This window comes from Dama dama, chromosome 5, assembly GCF_033118175.1.
Source record: "Dama dama isolate Ldn47 chromosome 5, ASM3311817v1, whole genome shotgun sequence".
In the NCBI taxonomy this organism is placed as follows: domain Eukaryota; kingdom Metazoa; phylum Chordata; class Mammalia; order Artiodactyla; family Cervidae; genus Dama; species Dama dama.
Genome location: NC_083685.1, coordinates 27,964,840 through 27,985,196, shown reverse-complemented (window position 1 = coordinate 27,985,196; position 20,357 = coordinate 27,964,840). Strand labels below are relative to the sequence as shown.

At 47.0% G+C, this 20,357-nt stretch overlaps 1 protein-coding gene across 2 annotated transcripts in view; it reads left to right on the top strand.

Annotated features, from left to right (window-relative positions):
• POLE (DNA polymerase epsilon, catalytic subunit) overlaps positions 1-20,357 on the top strand; it is a 55,799-nt gene that overhangs the window by 10,672 nt on the left and 24,770 nt on the right. For both annotated transcript variants that reach the window (XM_061142199.1, XM_061142198.1), the window contains exons 13-29: positions 1,175-1,307; positions 1,400-1,513; positions 1,622-1,834; positions 2,097-2,204; positions 6,520-6,648; positions 6,724-6,826; positions 6,910-7,056; positions 7,419-7,564; positions 10,727-10,875; positions 12,013-12,105; positions 12,361-12,505; positions 15,467-15,624; positions 15,970-16,165; positions 16,785-16,999; positions 18,213-18,315; positions 18,772-18,852; positions 18,949-19,071. In XM_061142199.1, coding sequence (XP_060998182.1) covers positions 1,175-1,307; positions 1,400-1,513; positions 1,622-1,834; positions 2,097-2,204; positions 6,520-6,648; positions 6,724-6,826; positions 6,910-7,056; positions 7,419-7,564; positions 10,727-10,875; positions 12,013-12,105; positions 12,361-12,505; positions 15,467-15,624; positions 15,970-16,165; positions 16,785-16,999; positions 18,213-18,315; positions 18,772-18,852; positions 18,949-19,071 — 2,356 coding nt within the window. The remainder of the gene's footprint in view (positions 1-1,174; positions 1,308-1,399; positions 1,514-1,621; positions 1,835-2,096; positions 2,205-6,519; positions 6,649-6,723; positions 6,827-6,909; positions 7,057-7,418; positions 7,565-10,726; positions 10,876-12,012; positions 12,106-12,360; positions 12,506-15,466; positions 15,625-15,969; positions 16,166-16,784; positions 17,000-18,212; positions 18,316-18,771; positions 18,853-18,948; positions 19,072-20,357) is intronic.

Genomic DNA, 20,357 nt, shown 5'->3' with positions numbered 1-20,357 from the left:
TCAGGGCTTGGGCTGGGCTCCTGGGGAAATAGGGCAGAGCTCAGGTTCAGAATAAAAGCGGACCTGGGAGCCCCATCCACATGGAGGATCTGGAGACTGTGGGGCTCAGTGATAAGACCAAAAAACTTGATAGTTGATGGATTCTCAAGAAGAGAAATAGGGACTTTCCTGGTGGTTCAGTGGCTAAGAATCTGCCTGCCAATGCAAGCCACATGGGTTTGATCCCTGCCCTGGGAAGATTCTACATGCCAAGGGGCAAGTAAGCCCATACTCCACAACTCCTGAGCCCGCAGACTTGGAGACCATGCTCCATAGCAAGAGAAGCCACCGCAATGAAGAGTAACCCTTGCTCGCCACAACTAGAGAGAGTTCACGCGCAGCACCAAAGACCCAATGCAGCCAGAAAAATGAATTTTTTAAAAAAGGTCCCACATACTACAACGAAGATTGAAGATCCCTCATGGCTGCAGCTAAGACTGTGCACAGTCAAATAAATAAATATTTTTTTTCAAAGTAAGAGAAGTAAAAGAGAGGTGGGATTCTTCAGTGGAGGCAGCAATACTGGAGATCCTTCAGCGGGGTGTTTCTGAGGGGGAGGATGACCCACAGAGCAGAGGCCACAGAAGGTGAGATTGGATGCTGCCAGTAGGAAGTTGTGAGTCCTAGAGATATAGTGGTGTCTGTCTTGGGGCTGAGTTGTGAGAAAGGAAGAGGTGGAGATGGGCACGAGGGGGTCTTGAGTGTTTTTACACAGAAGGGATCGTGTTAGAGGAGGACGGGAGTTTGGCAGCAGGGTGTGAGGGGCAGGGAGAGCAGGGTAGAGCCTGGCAGCACCTGTAGCAGATAAGCTGTGGAGGAATCTAGAAGTTCAGACGGCAGGTTCCTGCCTGGTCCCCTTTGTATTTCTCTGTGAGGGTGAGAGGAAGGCCTCGCAAGGACTAGAAGGACCGGCTGTGTCGTCTCCTTGTGTTTGTGGGTTTGTCTGTGAAGTTGACTGGGTTCAGGTGAAAGCTTTTCACAAGGGGCCTACATCATGTGAGGTCTTGGTGATCTTTTGGGGTACCTGTCAGGACCCTGCATCTTCCTGTAGAGTGTCCAGCTTTGCCATGTCTTGTAGGTTCCTAGGGTTTGTCTCAGAATTATCTCTGGCTTTTGCTTTCCTTCTCCTTTCCAGGTGGGTGAAGAGGGACAGTTACCTGCCAGTGGGCAGCCACAACCTCAAGGCAGCGGCCAAAGCCAAGCTGGGCTACGACCCCGTGGAACTGGACCCTGAAGACATGTGCCGGATGGCCACTGAGCAGCCCCAGGCACGTGTGCTGCCTCGCTGAGGCACCTTCTGCAGGGGGGTGGCGGCCACTGGATCCCTCACTGACCTTACTGTCTGATGTCCTCTCTTTAGACTCTGGCCACCTACTCGGTCTCGGATGCAGTGGCCACATACTACCTGTACATGAAGTATGTCCACCCGTTTATATTCGCCCTGTGTACCATCATCCCCATGGAGCCCGATGAGGTCAGTACCTCTCCTGGCCCACTGCCTGACAGGGTGCTCCCAGGCAGCTGGTGTGGGTGCAGCTGTTGGATTTCCATGTTTGGCTCACAGCCTGGTGTTTCCTGATAGGTGCTGCGGAAAGGCTCTGGGACGCTGTGCGAGGCCTTGCTGATGGTGCAGGCCTTCCATGCCAACATCGTCTTCCCCAACAAACAGGAGCAGGAGTTCAACAAGCTGACAGATGACGGCCACATGCTGGATGCTGAGACCTATGTGGGTGGCCACGTGGAAGCCCTGGAGTCGGGCGTGTTCCGCAGCGACATCCCCTGCCGGTTCCGGATGGTGCGCCCCTCCTGAGGCTGGGCCTCGTCCTGCCAGTGCTGTGGGAGGACCCAGGAGGGACCCAGCCACAAGGGCTGAAATAAAGTCCTCGCCCCCTTCTCACCTGTGGACTCCTCACCAGCTGTCCTTTGTCTGGCCTGCCCTTTAGGGTGCCGCTCCTTCTGGAGTGTTCTGTTGATAGAGTCCCACCTGAGGTATAGGTTATGTAGTGTGGGGCCATTTTCCTGTCTTACTCACATCCTCTCTTGATTGTTTGTGTTAGAATCCTGCTGCCTTTGACTTCCTGCTGCAGCGGGTGGAGAAAACCATGCGTCATGCCATCGAGGAAGAGGAGAAGGTGCCCATGGAGCAGGTCATCAACTTCCAAGAGGTGATGCACAGGCTCGGGGAAGTGATGTGGGGAGAACAGTCTGTTTACATTCCCTGCCTTGCAGAGTGGCTTCTTTCAGTGGCCTATTCATTGTGCACCTACTGTGTGATAGTGCTTGGTCGCCGAGACAGGACATGGGGCCTGGTCTCGTGTAGTAAGGACAGGACAGCGTAGTGTTCACAGTGAGGGACTCGACTTTGTGAACAGGAGATTTTCACAGAGGAGGCGATGGCTTTCAGAACAAAGTGGTAGGCCAATGTGGGAGAGGGAGGCAAGTGAAGGGAAGATACAACTGTGTCTTGTAGGCGGCAAGGAGCCATTGGAGGTTTTTACTTTTTTTCTGTCTATAGACTTTAAAAATGATGATCGGAATTCCTACAAATTACAGGGTAAAATATCGTACCTGCAAAGTCCTTTACATAGTAGTTAGAAAGCGCCATTTGCAAAATGTGTCACATGACCAGAGGCACCAGGCACCGCCTGCTTTGCTGGTCCTGTTCCCTTGGATGTGACGCATCTTGGGTCTCTATCAGGCTCTGCTTCGGCATATTCAGCTACTCGAGTGGTTTGCAGTTCTTAACAGTTCTAGGATTGATTTCAAGAAGCGTAACATATTCACCAGGCAAAGTTCAAGCAAGAACGTGTGCACGTGCTCTGCATAGTACAAAGTTCTGTGCAGCTCTTGTCAGCTACAGCTATCATATGCTTTGGGAACTTTCCATGAACCAACTTGGGAAGAAGAGAATGTAGGCTGAATGACAAATAGGAGTTAAAGAGCAACTTGAACAAAACAAAGATACTGCTTTTTTGGCCTTGACGTGAGGCCTGTGGGATCTTAGTTCCCCAACCACAGATCAGACCCAGGCCCCTGGCAGTGAGAGCTCTGAGTTGTAACCACTGGACCACAAAGGAATTCCCCAAAGATACTACTTTCAAGTCTATGAACCAATGAAATGAGTGAGGAATGGGCTGAAGGTGTGCTAATTGGAGGGACCCAAGACACCTTAGTGAATTTGGATGTGGACTTTTTCTAGATGACAGATGGTCATCCAAAGTCCCTGAAATTGTTCTCTGTAGGGTGGCCTAGGGTCTTTAGGGATAGGGTGGCAGGTTCACCTTTGTGTTCCTGAGTGACCATCTCGGCAGTGGTGTGGTGACAGCTGGTGGGAGATGTCAGCTGGGGACACACAGCGGCGTCTGGCCTGTCCAGGTGTCATCCTAGCCTTCCCACTACTGTTGTCTCATCTTCCCTCTCCGAGCAGCATTTCAGAGCATGCCCTAGCACAGAAGGATGGGGGAATTATTCTCTGAGTGGTTCATTTGCTTAAAATTCAGTTAGAAACAGTAAGTATTATGTTTCTGGTATCCTGTTCTACTTGATAGATACTCCTTTCTTCTTCTGGTTGATTTTTGTGTAATTTAGATGTTTTCCAATTTATACTTTGTCCAGAGGTTGGCAAGCTATAATACAGAAGGGCTGTTTTTGTACAGTCAGCAAGCTAAGAATGGTTTTCATATTTTTAAAATATTTTAAAAGAAAAAGTAGACTGTAGCCACAAAACCTGAAATATTTATTATCTGGTCCTTCACAGAAGTTTGCTGACCCCAGATCTAAAGGTGTTTTTTGTTTTTGTTTTTGTTTTAAAAGCCAACTTTTCTCAGAATAACTCCTAAGTACAGTAGTTCTCAAGTTTTAATGTTGCATTTCTTGATGTTGCATAAGTTTTGGACAAAATGAACTTATTTTAAGTACATATCTAATGTTCTGATTTAGGTGTTACATTAGGGAGAGAAAATAAAAGTATATGACTATCAGAAGCTTGTTTAGTCTTTTAGTTTCAGTGACTGTGTTTGTGTTTTAGGACAATATTTTTATTTCTAGAAGCTCTCTGTTGGTTTTTTTTTCAAATGTGCTTTATTTCTTTATAGTGGACTTTCTCTTCCTGTGTTTTATTTTTTTAAATTTTTTATTGAAGTATACTGATTTATAATGTTTCAGGTATACAGCAAAGTGATTCAGGTTTTTAAGACACACACACACACATATTCTTTTTTTTCCCCCCTTTTTTTTGGCTGTGCCACATAGCTTGCAGGATCTTAGTTCCCTAACCCGGGATCGAGTGCATACCCCCTACAGTGAAGCACAGAGTCCTAGCCACTGGGCCACCAGGGAATTCCATGTGTCTGTACCACTGTTGCTGCTGTTTAGTCACTAAGTCATGTCCGACTCTTCATACCCCATGGGCTGGTAGCCTGCCTGGCTTCTCTGTCCATGAGATTTCCCAGGCGAGAATATTGGAGTTGGGTTGCCATTTCCTTCTCCAGGGGATCTTCCTGACCTAGGGATCAGGAAGTATTTCTTGTGTCTCCTGAATTGGCAGGTGAATTCAAGAACCACCAGGGAAGCCGGTGTGTGTGTGTGTGTACACATGTATTCTTTTTCAGATTCTTTCACATTATAGGTTATTACAAGGACTGAATATAATTCTCTGTGCTATACAGTAGGCCCTTGTTGTTTCTCTTCCTGTGTTTTAGATTTTATCTATTCACTTATCTTTAACTAGCCTTATTTTACCATGTTTATTCCAGGAGGTTTATTCTCTGATGTTCTTAGGGTTCTCCTCCCACCGTGTCTGCTCTCAGTCATGGTGGGGTTTTTTTTCCCCATGTTTTTACAATTTTGAGACATTTTTTCCCTTGCTGGATGTGCCACGTGGCCTCTGGAAGCTTAGTTCCCTAATCAGGGATCGAACATGCACCACCCCCTGCATTAGAAGCACAGAGTCTTAACCACTGGACATCTAGGGAAGTCCAGTCACTCTGCAATTTTGGAATCTGAACTCCTCTTCAGAGGAGGGCTGTTAGTAGTTTGACAGTTTCTTCTGGGTTCCCCAAAAGTAACATGGGCCCGATGCCCCTTCTTACCTGGTTCCTTGGCTGGAGAGTCCAGAACCAGTGGAGACCTGTTAGTGCCTGTTATGATAAATGCTCAGGGAAGATGTTTTCTTTGCCCAGAGTCCAAAATAGACATGGTGAGACGACTTGTTGTAGTTTATTCTTTTATGGAGGTGGCTTTTGACAGTCCTGCCTTTATTTGGGGCTGTGCATTTTGTCTCCCTTTTGTTGTGTGTAGCTTGCCCCTCCTTGAGGCAGCATGAGAAATGTGAGGTAAAGAGCTCACGGCACAGGCCTGAGGCTGTGAACCTCAGAAAGGCCTGCTGCATGGCTGCCCTCAGCCAGTGTCTGGGAACTTGGGCTTCAAGAGGTTTCTCACCTTCCTCTAATAAGAATGTCTCACTAACACGTGCTCAGGTTGTTTGTGCAAACAGTGTGGTTTGTGCTAAGCACCTGCTTTCCTTCCGGGAGTCTGGGTTTTGGTCCAGGCAGGCAGAGTTGCCTATGTGATCAGCCCCCTGTAAGAACTCTGGGCACTGGGTCTCCATGAGCTTCCCTGGGGGATAGTACTTTTCACAGCACTTCTCATGTGTTATCACAGCTTGTTGCTAGAAGAGTGGAGCTCATCCCAGCTTGAACCTGGGCTCCTCCCAACTTTCCCCCAAGCGCCTTTGCCCTTTGCCTATTGAGCTCTGTGTCTTCCCCTGTGAGTCACCAAACCTAGGGGTGGTCTTGGGGATCCCAACACAGGGCCTGGCCTCTGCCAGACACCAGAGTCAACTCACTGCTCTGATGCTGAATCTCCTCATCACATTTGTTCTCTAGGGATAACTTAGAAGCTCACATCTGCATTTACAGGGATAGTTTTCATATTTCATTTAGGATTTCTATGTGTTTGGTGTCAGGAGGGTTTTTAGGCTCAGAGCCTTGGCTGGAAACAGAATCTGATTCATTGGTTTATAAAGTAATGCCGGAAACCATCTAGTATCACAGTTGAGAGCATGGTGTTTGGTCTCAGAGGGCTCGTTCTTGAGTCCATACTAACTTGAAACTTCTCATACGTTAGATGAGGAATTACAGGGACATTGATGGTGTGTCACTTGCCTGCACTGTGGGGGCACTCGGGGCACCCAGGAAGTGTGGCTGTTGGTAATCTAGCGGGTCCCCCTACTTGCTAGCAGACGGGCTGTGCCATATGAGGCCACATATTACACATTTCTCTCCCGACTCCAGAGTTCCTTTGGGGTGGAGACTGCTGCTTCCCGTGCTGCAGTGCTCTGTCCTGTACCTCCAGGGTCTGGTGTGTGGTGCCTGTTATCTGTCATCCATTTGGGACGCATGGTGTTTTCCCTGTTACCCTGTACAGTCTCCAGTTTGCATCTTGGTCACCAGCCTTCACTTCTTTCCACTTTCTCTGTAGGTGTGTGATCAGATTAAGACCAAGCTCACCTCCCTGAAAGATGTTCCTAACCGAATTGAGTGTCCCCTCATCTACCACCTGGACGTGGGGGCCATGTACCCCAACATCATCTTGACGAACCGCCTACAGGTGAGACACATTCTCATACCAGAATCAAGCTCTTTCTGCCTAAACCCTAATGACTCTCTTCCTGTCCCCTCACAGCCCTCTGCCATGGTGGACGAGGCCACCTGTGCAGCCTGTGACTTCAACAAGCCTGGAGCGAACTGCCAGAGGAAGATGGCCTGGCAGTGGAGGGGCGAGTTCAGTGAGTGTCGGCCCTGGGGGCTGCTTAGCAGGAAGTGGGTGGGTGGGTCTCTGTCACATCCTCTCTTCCAACACTCTTTATAGTGCCAGCCAGTCGCAGTGAGTATCATCGGATCCAGCACCAACTGGAGTCAGAGAAGTTCCCTCCCTTGACCCCCGAGGGCCCAGCCCGGGCCTTTCATGAGCTGTCCCGTGAGGAGCAGGCTAAATACGAGAAGCGGAGGCTGGCAGGTGAGCAGTTGGGCCATGTTGGTGTGTCACACCTTGAGGTCAGTCGAACCAGTTGTTGAAGTAGATGAGACCACTGTGAACTAGTTCGTCCTATAGGCTTCCTTTTGTCATTTGTCCTTCTGCGAGTTTCCGGCTCCCAAACCCTCCTTCCTGCAGTCTTTGTGTGTTTGGTCTGTTCACACAGGGCTGCCCATTGATGTGATTCATTAGCAGCTTGTCTTTCTGAGTTTTCTGCTCCTTTTGAGTTAACCCAAAAAACCCATGTTTGTTGGCATCCACTCCCTAGCTTTCTTTGGCTGTGTCCAGGAGGCCTGTCCCCCATGTGGAGTCTCATGTGCCCCCCATTCTCAATTGTGCTTCAGATTACTGCCGGAAGGCATACAAGAAAATCCACGTGACCAAAGTGGAAGAGCGTCTCACCACCATCTGCCAGCGGGAGAACTCCTTCTATGTGGACACTGTACGGGCTTTTCGGGACAGGCGCTACGAGTTCAAAGGTCTCCATAAGGTGAGCCTGACCTTTGTGAGGTTGGAGCAGAATCTAGTTTCTGAGGTGAAAATCCTTGCTCAGCACTCTCTGGATGTGTTACTCCCTATCTCTGGGCCCAGTGCATGCACTCAGACAATAAACATGCAGTTGTTTTTAACTTTGAAGAATTAAGGGTCTGGGGCCTCGAAGCTATTCTGAATGACTGCTTTTAAAGTAATTATTTAGAGCAAGGGTCAGCAAGCTACGGCTGGGCTGGCCATGTTTATAAATAAGTTTTCCTGGATCTGAGCTGTGTTTGCCCGCAGCAGGCAGGGAGCAGCAGAGACTGAGGGTGTGCACTGTCCGTGTGTGGTCCGTTACTTCCTATGTACAGGTGTGGCCCTTTACTTTGCCAGCCTTTGACCGGGGTGAGGGGAGTGTGTTTACTGACATGTTTCACCAGTAGGACTAGGGAAATAACATAGCAGTACCTCAGTTGTAATATCAACAGGTAATTGTTTTATATTTAAGCATATCGAGTTTTTTTCTGAGAGACCTTCCTTCACCACTAGACTCATTCTTCACATCATGAACTGCCCTGATAGACTGTCATCATCAGGCTTTGATATTTATTATCATTGTTAACTTTGTATTTTTACTATGGTAAAATATGCACAACATGAAATTTAACATTTTTAAGTGTACAGATCAGTGGCATTAAGTACATTCACATTGCAATTATCATTACCATCCATCTCCAGAACTCTTTATCTTGCAACACTGAAACTGCACTCCCTTAACAGTGATCCTCCATTCTGGTTTCTGTGGACTGTTGAGTCTGGGAACCTCATGTAAGTGGAATCATACAATATTTGTCCTTTTGTGACTAGGTTATTTCTCTTAGCCTAATGCCCTCAAGGTTCATTCGTGGTAGCATGTATCAGAATTTCCTTTTTAAGGCTGAGTAATACTCTATTGTATGGACATTTTATTTATCCATTCACCCATTGATGGATAGTTGGGTTGCTTCCATGTTTTAGGTATTTTGAATAATTCTGCTGTGAGCATGGGTATGCAGACATCTCTTTGAGATCCTACTTTTAGCTCTTTTGGGTATATACACAGAAGTAGAATTGCTGAATCATATGGTAATTGTATTTTTAATCTTTAGAGGAATTGTCATACTGCCTCAGTATCTTAATTAAACTGTTGAGTTACGTGTTCATCTATCTTCCTCATCAGATGAGTGTTGACAGTGTTGTGGCTGTCCCTCTTATGTTTTAGAATCTAGCACAGTGCCTGGCACATAGTAGGCACTCAATAAATATCTTGTGGGGCTTTTTGTTGTTGTTGTTGTTCTTTAAATTCCAAACCTTTAAAAAAATTTTTCTTCTCACATTGGATGGGGAATTTGCTGAAATATATATATGGCCGTCCCTACATTTCTTTATCAGTCACTTTTACTAGGGACCTCCTAAGTAGCTCTTGTTCCCCTAAGTTAATAAGACACAGACGGGCCGGACTCCTCGTCCTGGGACACTTCTGCATGGCCATTCACATCATGGGAGCTGTCAGTGCAGTGTCACAAGCCTGCCCCACAGTTCTGTTAGCTGAGACTCGCTTTGTCATGGTGAAGCAGGAGCTAACCTGCCAAATGCAAGCCTCACAGCGTTCTGGGAGCTGAGCTGTCCACTGGCCTCTTAGAAGCTCAGCATCCTAGGAGGTGCAGCTTGTGTGGATGCGAGAGATGGGTGTCACCATGTTGTGCCTCCCACCCTCACCCCAGCCCTGGTTGGCACTGGGCATTACTGGGGTCCTGTATGCCCCTTCCCCACTCCCCTCAGCAGTAACAGTCTGATGTCTTCCAGTGTGATACAAATTTTGTATCACTCAGCACGTTGGGTGAGCACCTGTTCTGTGCCAGACCCTCTTCTAGGATGGTGGGGGAGTAACACACCCCACATCAGGTGGGGGAGTAACAGTGGAACGCGCTGAGATGAAGGAGAATGTCCAGTGTTTGACCACTGTGACAGCAGCTAGCCTAGCAAACAGAAAGAAACACCACTCAGGCTAGAAGCGAGTTCAGAGACCCCTGAGTCACATCCCTGTCTCTCGCCCTCCCTGGTGGTGACCATGTCTACTTTATTGAGGTAAAATTGATGTGGGCTAAGTCTGACCCTTTCAGGTGGGCAGTTCTGTAGATTTGACAAATGCATACACCTGTGTAACCACCACCACAGTGACCAGAACATTTCCTTCGCAACCATTTACAATAGCACACAGCCCTTGTTAACACAGCTGTGTCCATCTTCCAGCGGTTGGTGTAGTATCTGATAAACAGTTGTTGGTCCGTAAGTATTGGCTAAGGAGTAAATTGTTATTCTCAGATGTTGCCTCTAAGAATATGCACTTTGCTTTCAGCCTGTCAGTGGTTTCTGAGTTCTGTTGTTTGAGAAACCCTATAACTCAGCCCATCGAGTGCATTAATAAGAGAATAAATTAAGTAACAGTACTTGGATTGGGAGCCTCTGGGCCTCTTTGGTGGGGTGAAGCCCCTGCCTCTGTCACTGGTTTTGAGGTATAGATTTCCTCTGCTTCTCCACTTAGCTGCCAGGTTCTGGATTCTGTTCTATGGGGGTTGAAATTGCCCCAGGTCTGAGGTGTCGAAGTGGACTGTTGCTATCACAAAGTATTTTCTCCTAGTCCTTAGTTTCACAAGTAATAAAAATGTAATATTGATATGTTTCTTTGTGTTCATAAGTCCTTTCAGGATATCTGTCTTACGTGGGGCAGTTCTAGATTGAAAGTGTTTCGGGGTAGGTGAGCACTAAGTGTGCAGACACTATGGGGGATAAGCTGATATATCCATGTTAAATTTCTCAGGTGTAGTATAGTGTTCGGGTTATATAGAATGTCCTTGTTCCTGGAAATTTTTTGCTAAAGTATTTAGGGGGGGTCAGGTCATGATAGCTTCAACTTGCCTTTGGTTGTGCCAATAGAGTTTCTCTGTAGAGAAAATAAAGGAAATATGGCAAAAAGTATCAACAGTGACCTCTCTGATATATGGTCTTTGTTGTACTTTTTGTGTGTGTGTGAAGTTTTCTATAGATTTGAAATTTTCAAAATATCAAAACCTTGGGCTTTGTACAGAATGTGAGGTGGAAGAGCCTAGGAGGTGATCAGTCTTTGTGTGGGTTGCAGGTGTGGAAAAAGAAGCTGTCCGCAGCCGTGGAGGTGGGGGACGCGGCGGAGGTGAAGCGCTGCAGGAACATGGAGGTCCTATACGACTCCCTGCAGCTGGCGCACAAGTGCATCCTCAACTCCTTCTATGGCTACGTCATGCGCAAGGGGTAGGCGCCTGCCTGCTGGGGCCTGCGGGCCTGGGCGAGCGGGGCGAGGCAGGGCCTTGTTCAGGGTGCGGGAGAGGGCGGGTGGTGGGGGTTGAGGTCACACTCACTCAGGGTTCTGGGCATCTGGGGCGTCAGCACTCCTGGACGTGTTCTTCAGAGCATCCCGGGCTGCAGAGTGGTTTGGTAGTCTCTGGCATACGACTAGTACACGTGTGCTCAGTCACGTCCAACTCTTTGTGACTCCATGGACTGTAGCCCGCCAGACTCCTCTGTCTACGGGATTATCCTGGCAAGAATACTGGAGTGGCTTGCCACTTCCTACTCCACGGCATATGACTAGTGAGGGGTGTAAAGTCTTCTGAGAAGTCAAGAAAGCCAGGAATGGGGGAGGTCTTAAAGCCAACATGGAGTATGTTCCCAGGGTAGAGTGCCAAAGGAGGATGAGGCAAGATGGGGCCTGAGTGTGTAGTGTGTCCAGTGAACCAGCAGCCAGGTGGGTGGGGGCCTCGGCAGAGCAGGTCATTGAAGGTGAGGCCTAGCTGTTGTGGGTGGAACCCAGGAGGGTCAACATGGGTGGCCCTGAAGGAGCAAGGTGGTGGTGGGGCCAGGGATTGGTTTGAGGGAAGGTGGTTTTGTTTATTTGTTGTTGCTTTTTAATGGCAGAGAGGGAGGGGCTGAGAGCAGGCTAGCACCTGAGCAGAGTTCCCTGGGGCAGGAGGGCCTGGCCTCAGGTCACTTGACACCTGTGAGACCAGATGTGAGTACTGAGCCAGGTGGGCTGGTGTTTTGCCTGAGAAGTCTAGAGGATGAGTGTGGGGTTTGGGAGAACAAGGAAGGCGTGAGGTGGTGCCTGGGAGAGTGGGAGAACTTGAGGGGGCTCTCTTGGCCACTGCCCTGGAGAGTCCTGCTGAGCTGAGGTCATGAGCTATTGCCATGGCAGCATGCTGCATCCTTTCAGAACTTTCCTGAGCTGAGCACTGCTTTGAAGTAGGAACAGAGGAGTATCCTCAGCACAGAACTAAATCCCACCCTAGTTCTCCTTCTCTGCTTCAGATGTCCACTCCTCCCAACCCTAACTCCTCTAACGTCCTTCTCGAGGGTGCCCCTCCGGCCCCTCAGCTGTGACTGTCCCCCCAGGGCGCGCTGGTACTCCATGGAGATGGCTGGCATCGTCTGCTTCACAGGGGCCAACATCATCACCCAGGCGCGGGAGCTGATTGAGCAAATCGGGTGAGTGCTGCATTTGGCCACCAGCTACTGGGATTTGAGGGGTATGGCCTGAGATGAAGAGGCTGGATGCAGGGGCTGAGAAGGAGCAAGCTGGTGACAATAGAGCTGGAGATGCTGGAGATGGGAAGGTGTTTCATTTTGTGGGTTCCCAGCCAGGAGGAACCTCGTCCACTGTCAGGCATTGACACAGGGTTCTTGCTCTATAGACATCCATGCCCACCATTCATGTGGTCTCATTTCCCTGTTTCTCTGAAGGAGGCCCTTAGAGCTGGACACAGATGGAATATGGTGTGTCCTGCCCAACAGCTTCCCCGAAAACTTTGTCATCAAGACCACCAATGTGAAAAAGCCCAAGGTGACCATCTCTTACCCTGGGGCTATGTTAAACATCATGGTCAAGGTGAGCCTGCATCTCTAGCAGGGACCTATTGTCTGGGCTGGGGTTTCTCGTGCCACCTCTCTGATAGGAGTGTGGGAAAGGGGAAAGCATTGGCCCTTACACTGAGGCCCTCCCCTTTCTGAATGGGTACTCCCATTTCTGAATGTCACTAACTTTCAGATTATCTTTCTGTAGCCTGAACATCTTGTCCAGAGATGTTGTGTTCAAAAGTTACCTGTGTCTCTGTTCCTATTTAGCATAATAACCAGACTTACAGCAAAATTAGAAAAATAGAACAAAAATTCCTGTATATCCTTTAGCCTGCTTCTCTTTATTTTTTTATTTGGCTGTGATGGGTCTTAGTTGTGGCATTTGGGATCTCCGTTGTATCATCTGGGGTCTTTTGTTGGGTGTGTGGGCTTTGGAGCTCACAGGCTCAGTAGTTTGTGGCACACGGGCTTAGCCACTCTGTGGCACATGGGCTCTTTCCAAACCAGGGATTTGACCCACGTCCCCTGCATTGCAAGGCAGATTCCTAATCAGTAGACCACCGGGGAAGTCCTGCCTGCTTCTGTTTAACTTTTATAAACCGCAGTGTAATTGTCAGAACTGAGAAGTCACGCCAGCACCACACTGTAACTCAACTATAGCTTTGTTTGCATTTCCCAGCTTTTCCAGGACCACGCCCTGCATTTGGCCAACCTGTCTCCTTAGTCCCCTCCTACCTGGCACTCCTCTTGGTCTCTCCAGTCTGTTATGACCCAGACACTTTGGTGAATACTGGTCAGGTGCTTTGCAGACTGAACCCTCGTTTGAATTTGTCCCTTGTTCTTTGTTACTAGACTGAGGTTATTTGGGTTTTTTGGAGGAAAAAACGAGAGATACATGCTTCGTGTTGGCATTCTTTCAGGGCACTGAGTCAGGATCAGCACTCCTGCTGGCTTCCCAACTATCACGTTAAAGGAACAAGTCCACGAGTCCACACTCCCAGGAGGAGTGGCAGACCCCAGCCACATAGCAAAGCCACCCCAGTCATTAGTAAAGACTGTGGAGGAGATACTGTCCTCTACACTGAGACTCTGCAGATGTGCTGTTTCACTCTGACCCTTTGCCCTCTGGTTTTGGTGCTGGCGGTGTCCTGTCATCGTGGGCATCAGCTGCCCAAGGTGACTCCATATTTCCCTCGTTCTTTGTACATTATTAACTGGAACCTTTTATAAGGAAGAGTTGTCACACTTCTCTCCTACTTTTGTTGTTTAGTCACTCAGTCGTGTCCAGCTCTTTTGTGACCCCACATGCTGTAGCCCTCCAGGCTCCTTTGTCCATGGAATTCTCCAGACAAGAATAATGGAGTGGGTTGCCATTCCTTTCTCCAGGGGATCTTCCCGACCCAAGGGTCGAACCTAAGTGTCATGCTTGGAAGGTGGATTCTTTCCCACTGGACCACTTCCTCTTACCTCCTGGGAAGCCCCTCTTTCCTCTTAGTCCCTCACTTATCACTTGATTGAGTCCTTTGTTAGCTCAGTGTGGAGGTGTGCTGTGTGTGGTAACAGCCCAGTTCCATCCTGGTTTGTTGTGTTGCTCAGCTTATTCTGCTTTGGCCACTAGGGGCTCCTTCCCATTAGCCCCCTGTGTCCTTGAGACACACCCTGTTCTGTGGTTTGGATTTGGGTTTTTGGGAAGTGCTTTACTTCCTGGGATTACAAGACACTCCAGCCTCATCTTGTGTTTCCCCTGTCCCACCTTGGAATCAGCCATTTCTCCAAGGAGGCCAAGTTCCTTTTATTAGGAAGTGGTGGTAGAAACCAAGATGGAATGTCTCAGCTGCTCACAGCAGATTGGCTAGGAAGTTGTGTGTGTGTGTAATAACCCCACATATGTGTGTCTATATTTATTTCTCTGTTTATCTGCATAGTTATTTAAATAGATATAACATGAGCATATTGATATATCCAGCTCTAGTCTATTCTCCTTTCCTTATTAGTGACTCCTTTGTCCTATCTCTGATTTTCCCAGTGTGTGTATTTATTTGTTCAACCCTAGTGTTTGTGTAAAGTAGGTTCAGAGTCTTGTGTCTGGAGCAGTAAGCCCACCAGCTGCAGTACAGTGTTCAGTCTTTAATCTTACACCACCCACACCATATGAGATTTGCCGAAGTTACTTAAACCAGCCCTCTGGCAGGGTTCTGTCAAGCAATGATAGTGCAGTTGAGTTCATTTGTTCCAGTCTGCAGGCTTTCTTGGGGTCACCCTAGATCCTGGTTGAATGTTGTTTAATTTGCTTCCGGTAAAATTCACGCTTTTGTTGTTGTTTTTATTTATTTATTTTTGGGTCTTTGTTGCTGGGCATGGGCTTCTCATTGCAATGGCTTCTTTTGTTGTGGAGCACGAGCTCTAGGGTGTATGGGCTTCAGTAGTTGCAGCACGCGGGCTCAGTAGTTGTGGCACACAGACTTAGTTGCCCCTCAGCGTGTGGAATCTTTCTGGGCCAGGGATCGAACCTGTGTCTTTGCATTGACAGGCAGATTGTTATCCACTGTACCACCAGGGAAGTCCAAAATTCATGCTTTACAGGGAGCACTTCTATGGGTTTTGACCCAGACATAGAGGCATGTATCCGCTGTCACAGAGCAGCACAGAACAGCCTACTGCCCCGGAGGTTCCCGGGTGCTGCCCCTTTGTTGTCAGCCCTTCTCGTTCCCTGGTTCCCCCGTGTGTTCTTTTGTGAGATAGTTTTGCCTTTTCCAGCGTGTCCTGTGGATTGAAACATGCTGTGTAAACTTGGTAGACCACGCAGGAAGCATTTTGGTTCGTCCGCGTTGGACATATGTCAGAACTTGACCTCTTTCCCTTGCCAAGTGGTGTCCGTTGTATGGAAGAGCCCCAGCTTGCTGATCCAACCACCCCTTGGAGGGCACCTGGTCGTCTCCAGGTTTGGGTGATGATGAGTGAGGCCGACCCCCTCTTCACTCTTGCTGGGCAGGAAGGCTTCACCAATGATCAGTACCAGGAGCTGGCTGAGCCTTCTTCACTCACCTATGTCACTCGCTCAGAGAACAGCATCTTTTTCGAGGTTGATGGGCCCTACCTTGCCATGATCCTTCCAGCCTCCAAGGAAGAAGGCAAGAAACTGAAGAAGAGGTAGGAATCCCACAGTCTTTATGCTTGGGAAAGGTCTAACAACTCTAGTAAATGGACCAGGACCCACAATGGGAACAGACCTCGATTCTGGTTTCTTGAGTTTTTGATTCAATTTGGAAAGCTTTTCTTGACACCCACAAATTCTATTCTCCACCTGTTATATTCTGGTTCTACAGATTGCAGGCCCTAAGTCATTTTCATTTTGGAGATCAGAGTAGAGAGATGTTTGCTGCCTGATGGATGCTAGAAGGGAGGATGAGAAAGGGAAGGAAAAAGGCAGAGGGGTGATGAGAAACAGCTAGCATCCCAGACTCTCTCCTCTGCTCTCTTTGCCTATGTTTCTAGGTATGCCGTGTTCAATGAGGATGGTTCCCTGGCTGAGCTTAAGGGCTTTGAGGTCAAACGGCGTGGGGAGCTGCAGCTGATTAAAATCTTCCAGTCCTCAGTGTTTGAGGCCTTTCTTAAGGGCAGCACCCTAGAAGAAGTGTATGGCTCTGTCGCCAAGGTGGCTGATTACTGGCTGGACGTACTATACAGCAAGGTAAGGCTCCTCTCCTGGCCCTGAGGGTCCTGCAGTCAGAGTCCTGATAAGCAAGGTAACAGATGAACTCAAGGCTAATTCTGATGAAATCCCATAACTTCCTTAGTGCCAGGGCTACCCCGAATCCCCCTTAACTTTTGTGTCCAGTGACAGAATTCTGTGAAGGAAACAAATATTAGCATGATAATGAGCCAGTTGTAAGCTATTCGACCTCAGACAGGCCCCTTGGGCTCCTCATCGTTAAAGAAAGTGGCTGGTTCCTTGGTTGGTCCATCTGCTGTCCAACCTGCCCATGTCTCTCTTCTTTTCTCCCTCCTGGTTCCTCCTTTCCCTGTCTTTCTATTCCTTTTAGGACAAAAATCAATTATTTGTCTTTCCTATTATTCTGCAGTCTTGGTACTAAAAGCTCAATAATGTTTCTTGATATTTTCCTGCACAGTTTAATAAAGTTAAGGTTTTGTGTGTGGTGTGTTGCTGTGCAGTCGTATGAGACACTCATCACTGCCTTCAGCTCATCAGGCTAGATAAACGCAATTTCACATGGAGAAAGTCTTGGGTGAGCTCAGGCTGGTGCTCCCTTCCTCTGTATGATGTTTTTACCCATTGCCTCTCTCTCCAGGCAGCTAACATGCCTGATTCCGAACTGTTCGAGCTGATCTCTGAGAACCGTTCCATGTCTCGGAAGCTGGAAGATTATGGGGAGCAGAAGTCGACATCCATCAGCACGGCCAAGCGCCTGGCTGAGTTCCTGGGAGATCAGATGGTGAAGGATGCAGGGCTGAGCTGCCGCTACATTATCTCCCGGAAGCCTGAGGGGTCTCCAGTCACAGAGAGGTAAGGGTTTCCAGCTTGAAGAAAGGAATTCCTTAAGGGTCTTGATTGCTGTCTGAAAACCGGCATCTTCTGTAAAGCCTCTGTCCCTCCATAGAGAGATGAGCTTCCTTAAACAGGGCAGGGCTAGTCAGGACTCAGAAGAGGGAGGAACCAGGCCTTGGACTTCTTGCAGAGCAGATGCCTGGAAGGCTGCTGGGGCCCAGGTGGGAATCCTGAGAGGGTGTAGTGAGCTTGTCCACTTGGAGCCCATAGAATCTGGGTTCTTGGGTGGCCAGACTGAGAGTACCCTCTCAGTCAGGCATAGGGCAGTGGGGATGTCTGGGAGGGTCTGCTTCAATGAGCCATAACACAAGGTCCAATTCCGATTTAGGGCAGAGCTCCGGGTCACTCACACACGAGCAGACTGATGCTGCACTTCTCAAGTTGGGATTATTGAACCACAGCTACATGCTACCACACTGACAGCAAGAAAAGCAGGGTGATACATGAAGGCAGAGTGTACTTCTGTCTCTTTAAGTTTACGCACGGGGAAGTACAATAGGAGTACTATAAAAGCATGTAGGGGACTGATAAACACCAAGATGAACACTGTCTTTACTTCTATATTAGGAGGGTCAACAGAGCTACACAGGGGACTTCGTCGTCATCTTTATTTTTCATCCATGACATGAAAATGGGATGGCTGGTTTGATAGAACTAGGTGGTGGGTGCACAGGTTTCTGTTCTTTCTAAGTTTCTTTATGATATTTCAAAATAACAAGGGGGGTAGTGACAGTTGCCGTGTTACTTTGCTAGTGATGTGAAAACTGGTTTCATTTTCAGGCAAGCATGTGGGCCCTGTCTATATTTTACCCAATGAATAACATTTTTAATGTTTAATTATATACATGCACATGAATATATAATTTATGTAAAGACATCTGTAAATAGCTCTGATAACAGTGGTCAGACATACACTAGATGGCCAATGGTGAGGGGTTGTGCATGAAATCATGACATTTTATTTTTATTTATTTTTTTAAATTTTTTATGACATTTTAATATGAAGTATTAATATTTATTAAGTATGATAAATATCAGATACAGGTATAGTTTATACAAAATAACTACATGAACTAAAAACATAGGTTACAAAGTAGGTCATAAATACTTATTTCCATGTAAACTACAGGAGATTTTCACATTTGTGAGTTTTGTATCTTTTCTTGACCAGGGCCATTCCACTGGCCATTTTCCAGGCAGAGCCCACAGTGAGGAAGCACTTTCTCCGGAAATGGCTGAAGAGTTCTTCCCTTCAGGACTTTGATATTCGGACGGTGAGTGCTGATTTTTTTTCCTACTCTTAGAAATTGAGGAGGAAGACTAGACAGGGCAGAGAATCCCAGACTCGGGTCATGTTTTTGTCCGGGGACTTCACTCTTGATTTCCTCTTTTCTATTATGGAATGAATGAAGAAATAGTTACACTTTAGGAAAAACCTGGAAAAACTAGATGCTGGGGAGGCCTTTTTAACTGTTCTCTGGGATGAACCAAGGCTTGGGGTCTGGCACAGGGTTCTGCTGCTGGCTCCTTTACTTGCTCTGATCCTGGGGGATCATTTATGCTCTCCACTTCCATCTCCTCCTCTGTGAAATGGGGCCTTTCAGCCTAGAATTTCTAAAAGGATTAAATAAGACACGTGAAGCACCCATCCAGCACAGTGCTTGGCTTGGTGCGCCGCTGCTCTGCTGCTCTTCTCTCATGCACCCATCGCTGGTTTCCTGCACGCTCAGATTCTGGACTGGGACTACTACATCGAGCGGCTGGGGAGTGCCATACAGAAGATCATCACGATCCCTGCGGCCCTGCAGCAGGTGAGGCTGAGACCAGCAGAAACGGAGCCCAGTGTGAAACGTGGACCTGACTAAACTAACAGAGTCAGACAAGTGATCAGTATCGCCTTCATGTAGGTAAAGAACCCAGTACCACGTGTCAAACACCCTGACTGGCTGCACAAAAAACTGCTAGAGAAGAATGACGTCTATAAGCAGAAGAAGATCAGTGAGCTCTTCGTCCTTGAAGGCAAGAGACAGGTAATGGGGCGTGGCCCAGAACAGCAGAGGCTGTGATAGTCAGGCTGGGCAGGGTCCTGTGGGCACACAGGCACCAGTCTCCATACTGCTGCCCATCATTTTGTATGCTTCCATTCAAGCATCTGGAATGTTTTTTTCTTTCTAAAAATACATATCTTGATACTTAATCCTTTAGTTCTTCTCTGTGTTCTTCTGTGATAGGAAGCTTTGTAATGCATCACTTGAGGATGAAAGTGATATTCTAAATATATGATGTACTAAATAATTAGACTTAGTAACTTGGAATGCATCACTGCACCTTGAGACTTCAGTTTTCTAAACTATAAAAAAGCTGTTAGAAACACCAAAAAAGACTAAAGACCAGTGTAATGAAAAGCATAGATAAAATCAGAAGAGCAAGAAGAAAATTCTCAGGTGCTGAAAATAGAAACTGAGCTTTAAACCAGAGCAGTATACAAACTTACCTGCTAAAAGCCAGATCCTCAGATTGAATTTTAAAATCTAACTACCTTATTTATGAGTTATACCTAAAACGGCTCCAAAAAATTAGAAGGATGCAAAAACATATATATCAAGTAAATATTAACCCAAACAAAGCTGATGTAGCTATATTAATGCAAGACCAAAAAAAAATTTAAGTTAAAAAGTATTAGTAGGGACTTCCCTAGTGGTCCAGTGGCTAAGACTCCATGCTCCCAATACAGGGATCCTGGGTTCGATTCCAGGATCTCTGGTCAGGGAACTAAAAGATCCCACGTGCCACAAGTAAGAGTTTGCTTACTGCAACTAAATACCCAAGTGCAACAACTAAGACCCAGCACAATCAGATAGATAAATAAATATCAAAAAAAAAAAAGTATTAGTAATGATAATGATGGTATTAAATACTACTAAAAGTCAAATTTCACTAGAAATATTTAGTAATTCTAATAGTTTAGCTTCAAATTAAATAATGTGAAAATTTACTTAACTATTAGAAAAAAATTGACATCTAATCAGTTTAGGATTTTAACACATTTCTCAACTGATAGATCAAGCAGACCAAAAACTAGTAAAAATGTGTAAGGTTAGAATGACAGAATTGCTAACTAGATTTAGCTAACAAATAGAGCTTTGCACTCAGTAATTAAAGAATACACATTCTTTTTAAGAACACCTAAAATAAGACTGAATGCTGCAAAGCAACTTGTAACAGATTCCAAATAATTTATATATGTACAGATCATGTTGTTTGAAAACTATTAAGAAATATATTTATAAATAACTCATGGATCAAGAAGTCACAA